Genomic DNA, 7,114 nt, shown 5'->3' with positions numbered 1-7,114 from the left:
GCATCCCCGCATGCTCGCCCTCTTCTCCCATTCCTCCCCGGGGATCCACTCCAGCCATGGCAGAAAATGGGCTGCTGCGTGAATCAAAACTTTGGTCTAATTTAGTATGTCCTTCTCAAGTTCATCAGTGATCTCTGAAAAAATCAAACTGATTTCTTAGTAATCCTAATTAAAACATTTCAAAGTTAAGTTGCTGCATCCAATTTCAAAAATTTAATTTTTCAATCCTCTGGAAAAAAAAAGTGTTGAAAGAAACACAGTGGAACCAGAGAAGAAAAGCTATCTTTACCCATCAGTCACACAGAAATTTATGATATACAGATCTTGAAACAAATAAAAGTACTATATTCTATTAGATTAATATAAATGCTGGATTTCTTCTTCCACCATACTGGCTTTTTGCTTTAGTCTAAATTAGTTACTTCGGCTTGATAAGCGAAACTGTGGCATATGAAAGCAAGGAAGACTTCAGACATTTAGATTATTGGATTAAGTTGATTCACTGCTTGCTAGTCATTATTCACTGTTTCTCATTAGTCAGCTGATACTATATTTAAATAAATTGTTTGGCAATAGTCAGCTGCTTCTTGTTCAGCTTTTATTATAGAAATCAAATTAAACAAAACAAAAATTATTTATTAAAACCAAACAAAAGAGGAACTTACACTTACAAATTACATTTCACGTTGAAACAACCAAAAATTTTTAAAAAGTCAATTGGTCATTTCTGAAGCAAGCCCAACCACTTGCTTCTTACTAGCATTACACAGCGCAACCAAAACCTCTTGTCAAAACCCAGCAATAACTAGCTTGAGCTCAGAATTTATGTCTGCTGTGGTTATTAATTTTTTAAGTCTTTATCTCTTGTGTTCATGTGTACATTATTTAAAATTTATTTATCATTTTTAAGCAACATAATGGTACACAGAAAACCCTTGAGGGGCCAACTTCCAACTGCCATTCACAAAGGCCATTAAAGAAAGCAAGTCAGGAATACACCCAAGATATTTGCCTTGGGGAACACTTATTCAACCAAATTTTTGAAGGTATTACATAAATGCAACAAACTACCTTTGTCTGAAAATCGAGATTTTTCTGGATACTTCTATGAAAATTTTGTAAAGCTAAAGGAGTTTCAATTATGAATTCAAATTAGTTTTTTTTAAAGCTATTTCTTCATATTTTTATCTAAATATACTACATAGCCATTTATTTAAAAAAATGATGAAATGAAAATCAGAATCAAGTTCAAGTAACATGTGCTTACTAGGCAACTAGAAAGTTAGAATTCAAAAGAGGGTAAAACAACAATGAATAAACTTTTTATGTACTTCCATATTTCAAATGCTGCTAAGCATTCTTTAAAGAATGAAAAGCATCAATAAAAAATACAGAATGAAAGACCCTCTCTTTCACACTGCGTTTATTTGCTCAATATCATAAAACACCTTTAAGTAAAAGTAGCATACTGTTTTTTCTGAGCAGTGAGTGCTGGTTTGAAGAAAGCCTTCATTCCTGTATCACACAGTTTATAACTATGCAGCAAAAGATTCAAGGAACTATGTGGTAAAAAGCAACACATAGCCACATTGGTAGTCAGGTGGAATCGTAAGTTATTTAAATATCTATATGCATGTGAAGTAGGAATATTTTTGCATTGGTTTAGTTACATCAGTAAGGAAGTAGCAAATTATAATGGCACAAGAATACTCATTGCTATTACAAGATTTATTCACAAACTAAAATTCAATAAAAGCATCACCTCATAGACAATCCTAACTTAAGAGTGGTGGTAAACTGCATAACACACTGTGATTAAGTGTACGCTCTAAGACTGTTTATTCTCTACAAGTACATAAGCAATCCGATTTTCTTGACACTTATTTTTCACAGAAGATTAGTTGCAGGTACTTGTAGATTTAACTTTTTGTATTCAATACACTTGAATATTTATATGACAAATACCTATATCTAATCAGGAAACAAAAGTACTATGAAATGTACCCTGAAAAAGTCATAGGTTATTGTAATTCCCATTATAAATACTGAGGAGAAAAACAACAGCAAATTAATTCCAATAAATGGATGGAATTATTTTAAAACAAATAACTTCAAATTAAAAAATGTGCAAGAGGAAATTACAATGATCATACCTCTTTCATGAGAAGAAAAGACTAATCTTCTTGGATACAATTATCACTTATATGAGTCATTTGCTGAGACTTTTCTGATATAATAATAATTCACATCTGTTGTTTCATCACAGACATAATCAGAACACAACGATGGTTGAAGTTGTTTCCCTGCCATCACTAATGGTATGTTTCACAGAGCAGGTTTTCCAAATTTAGTATGAAAAGGACACAATCAGATTACAGAATAACCCGTAGAAAAATCCTTCACACCAGTTCATTAAAAAACCCAAAACATTATTTTAAAATAAACATCAGGATGGGACTTGCTCATTTATGCACTCTCAGTAAACTGAGAACAGCCTTCAACCTTCATTTACTGCACTGGTCAGCAACTGCATTTTCACATCATCAGGTTTGCTTAGCAATACCACAACACTGTGTGCAGGTTACACATTTGATATAGTATTTTTCTGAAAATGTGTCAACTGCAATTCATAAACAACCCTACTTGCCAAGCTCAATAGCTTTTATAACACTTATAAAATCCTAACAAATCACACAAACTTATTTACTGAAGGAACTGTCTACAGATACCAATCAACTCTACAGGGCCAAAAGGCTAAACTTTTCACTCTGATGTAAGTGTACTCCCTAAATGAATATCATCTAAACATGAAACTGTAATTCTTCCAATGCCTGCTTTGTATCTAAAAATATCACTGCTGAATGCTGCAATTACATTTCTCAGCTGGAGACATCTTTCTACATTATTTTCTTGAATGCATAAGATCCAGGCTCAACAGCGTGCTAATCAGATGTACTAAACTCTAAATGTGATCTAATTGACTAGAAACTACTCAGATTTGATTTGCGGGGTTTTTTTGTTTGCTTTTAAATGCAAGCATATCTTAACCACCCTGTCTGCCCTCCAAAGAAAATAGACATGAAAAAAGACAAGATGTTCAGAGGGAAAAAAAAACCCTATCATTACAAAATATCCTTAGGTCCTGACAACATCTACTTACTCTCAAAATAGCATGCTTCCCCCATAATTTCTTGTGGATTCTGACTTAAAATTCTAGTCTTAAAACTATTCAAATGTAAGAATCACCTACAGTGTACATTCGGGTCACAGTGCAAGCCCTAACCATTTGAACCACACTGTCCAGTTAACCTGTAACGAACTGGAGAAGCAGTTCCTTGCCCTCAACTTGGTTTGGTGAAGGAAACAATTCTGAGACTCCTATGAAGCTTGGTTCTCTACACTGGAAAGTTCATCCCACATATCATGCAGCCCTATTCGAATTGGGCATGTTCTTTGTCTTGCGGAGCAGGTTAGGAAAGATGTATGCATCAGAAGATATTTTCCCTTCTTAGATTAGCAAGAACAATCTGTTAGGCCAAATCTCCTTTTTGCCTCCTCTAGAATTCTTAACATTTAACAGAGCTTGTAGGAAAGGATAAACACAGCAAGTGACCTCATCAGTAATCTTGTCACTAACTCTGATTTTTTTCTCTCTCATATAAAACGTATTCATAACAATATATAAGCTACTAAGTCGAACATATGCCATATCTTTTTTTACTCACCTACGCAGTTATCACAAAGGCTGCAATGTGAGGCACGAGGTGGGCGGAAAATCTTGCAAGTAAAACAGTATTTTAGTTTCACTGTCTGTCCATTGATGATCACTTCTTTTGTTCTGGGAGGGGGGCGGTATCCTCCTGAACTGGAGCCATTTGCAATATCTAAACATGGAAATACAATGCATTAAATTTTTCGCATGAGCTATGGTATATGCACAGAACTCTCCTTGATGGCAATCTATAGCAAGTTCCAAATTTATATTAACAGACTTAAACAACTTTTTTTCCTTCTCGTTCTCCTAAAATAATGTGTAACAAAAAGTTGATTACAAATAGCATCCATAGCCAATCAATTTGAATTAAAGAAACCACCCAAACCTAATTCTCAAATGCTGACAGGCATCTTGATCCCCAAACTCTTACACTCTCATACCCCCTAATAGTTCATAGAGAATACCTTAAAGACACCTATGACTACTGGTGCAGGATAGTAAAACTTGGACAAGTAATCTCTAGGATTTTCCTGAGTTTTTTAACCAAAAGCTTCTCTACAAGTGCTGCATAAATTCTACAACCTAATACAGAATCTGTACATTTACTTAAGCAACAGCAGCTGAGTCACTAAAGCTTGAAATATGGTAGAAATAAGATCAATCATCACTTTGAGATCTCTTAAATGCTGTGATACAATGGAGCACATTCAGAATAGCATTTCACAGATCTCACTGTTTCCAAGTTTGAAAACCTACCTTGCAGTGTAACTTTTATGCATCTTGAAGTTTGTTGCATAAAAAGTTTCCAACTACCTCACTTTGTACAAGTGGTGGGGTTTTGAGTTTTGTTTGCTTGCTTCTGTTTTATTTTATGATATCAGCATTCATTTTTTCAGCAACTAAACGACTGATTAGGCTAAATCATTAAAGTTCAATTTTGTACTTTAAATGCACCCAAGCTGAGCTATACAGTCAAAGCTGAACATGTACAAGTGGTACCTTTTTCTCAGTTTATCTGTTCTTTCATAATTCACAATCAAACCACAGAAGTGAAAAAAACCTAAATTATTCTTGAATATGTACCTAATCATAAACCAGCCAAGGTGAATTGTTTAGGAAAAAAACACTATTTTTTCTAATGAAACATTTATGCATAAAAAAATGCACATTGACTAAAACCAGTATTTTCCCACCTTTCAACAAGTTCAAAAAGTGTACTGTATCTATTTTATTTTAAAATGGGCTCTGGCAGAATCTCAAAGGCAACTTCCCTCTTCTCTGGTGGAGAAGGGAGACTACTGGCTAGCCCATGATACTTAAAACACTGATGTTCTAAGAGGATTTCCTTCCAAACCTTTGCAGGAAAGTTCAAGTTCACAGGCACAGCAAATCCCAGCTCTCTGAGGAAAATTAATCTCAAAATCTAAGGGCAAAAGCTGATGCAAACGAAATTAATGAAAACAGTCTTGTTGACTTTCCATGGAGTCAGGATTTTACCCACAATCCTAAACTGCATAATCAAACCCATAAGTCCCAGTCTTTTTCTTTACTAACAATTTTTTTCTGTAAACAAGCAACAGGGCAAGCTCAAATGTGCGTGGATTTGATCAGATTTATTTAACCTAAAGGTACTAAACATGTCCCGGTCTCACAGTGATTTTTCAGACCTCAACTGAACTGCTCAAACTTGGGTTCTAACACAGTTAAATCTTCTAACTTTATATATTTTAATATACGCAGTCCCCTTAAGGCATAATAAGATCAGCTTTTACAGAACCATCTTCCCCAAATAAACCTTCATTTGACCACTACTTTTCACATTTTTCTCTTCCAATTCATCGCTGATGCAGTAATGCAAGTTATTTTACAAAAAGTGTAAAAGTTTTCCCACTAGTTGGATTGCCTTCTATCCTCTCTGCTCTGACACATTTTATACCTTCGCTAGTGGCGTTAAATGGTCATGCACTAGATGGGGCTCCAGCATTTTTATTACCCTATTGCAAAAACCCCAGACATACAAACCATATCCTTGCAGGAATAAAGTACCTGAAATGCTGCAAGAAAGTCACTCCGAGTGTTTAATGGAGATCCAGCACAGTCTAGCAACCTTCTAATGTGACAATAAACTCCACTTAGATCTCTGAAAATATTACATTGAAAACAAATGGGAGGTGCTGCTTAAATGAGACATAAAAGCTGGAATTTTGTGTACATATCACCAGGATTCTCCCGTTCAATCAAGCATTTGCTTTTTTGGTCAATTTTCCTAAGATCCTAGGACAAGCAGTCTCTAGAAGGTCTCTCCATGTTGTCTCTACACAAACTTGACCATCCCATTATGCAAGGTTTGCCATCAACTTTAAAGGGACACAATTTCAATCTTCAAACAAGGTAATTAGAAAAGTTCATAACTTGAAGTAGTTGTAACGTTTCCTACTAAGAAAAGCAGACAATGCAATGAAAAACAATCTTTATGCATGACCTGACACCTGAAGAAAAAAGAAACCAACAAAAAACACACCTGCAAAAATGCAAACCTCCTCTAAGAAATGTCCTCCCCTGTGTTTAACCACTTCACTCTAAGCTACATGCTTAACAACAGTGGGCTACAAGAGGAAAGAGTAACTTATTTTTTTAGGGAAAAGAATTCAACCAAATAACATTTTCTTGTTTCCAGACGGTAATCTCAGGGACAAACAATACTGGGAACCTGGCTGAGACTGAAACCAGCAGCTGCTAACTGCGTTCTTCACATAATTCTTCATCTGACAGCCAACAAGAGATATCGATCAAATATTGCTCCTGACTTCAGATAACAGACTTACTTCCTCAATTTCAGAAAAACCTATGCATCATTTTCTTTCAAGTAGAATTGCATCATCTTCTTGAAGTCTAAAATTTTATGTGAAAGGTATTCTTGCTCCCAGAAAGAAATGTAATCTTTAGTGATTTGCTGAGGGAAAGAAGCATAAGAGTGTAAGAGCTTTCTGAAAGACTTACCTGATGCACAAAGTAATTTCATTAAATTTATTTTAGGAATGTTGTTTAAGCATGCTATATCAGGTATGACTATTAGCCTATCAAGCTAGTATCCCACTTTTGGAGAGAAAGCAAAACATACTCATGTCATACCCACAAGTAGTATGTATTTGTTCAGGCTATTGTCAGTTCTATGAAATGCCTATGCTGTGGCACAGATTTAATTTTATAAGGCTCGAAGGAAATAAAAATTTTGCATTTCAAAACAAATGAAAGACAGTCAAGGAAGTGTGGAGAAGTCTCAAGTGTAGTCTTGAGCCCCAGTGAAAATCAGGGAGCCAAGACAAAAACAACTTCCAGAGATGGCATACTGGAGTAGCTAATATACTGAGTTCAGGGCTTTTGAAAATGCAAAAGAAA

At 35.1% G+C, this 7,114-nt stretch overlaps 1 protein-coding gene across 1 annotated transcript in view; it reads right to left on the bottom strand.

The window, feature by feature from the left end:
- Nucleotides 1–7,114, bottom strand: part of ZDHHC14 (zinc finger, DHHC-type containing 14) — a 98,012-nt gene that overhangs the window by 34,080 nt on the left and 56,818 nt on the right. Inside the window, exon 3 of the mRNA XM_010074245.1 lies at nucleotides 3,726–3,884. Within this exon, the coding sequence (XP_010072547.1) occupies nucleotides 3,726–3,884 (159 nt within the window). The remainder of the gene's footprint in view (nucleotides 1–3,725; nucleotides 3,885–7,114) is intronic.

Source organism: Pterocles gutturalis, unplaced genomic scaffold (assembly GCF_000699245.1).
Source record: "Pterocles gutturalis isolate BGI_N339 unplaced genomic scaffold, ASM69924v1 scaffold10927, whole genome shotgun sequence".
In the NCBI taxonomy this organism is placed as follows: domain Eukaryota; kingdom Metazoa; phylum Chordata; class Aves; order Pterocliformes; family Pteroclidae; genus Pterocles; species Pterocles gutturalis.
This window is presented reverse-complemented; position numbering and strand designations above follow the sequence as displayed.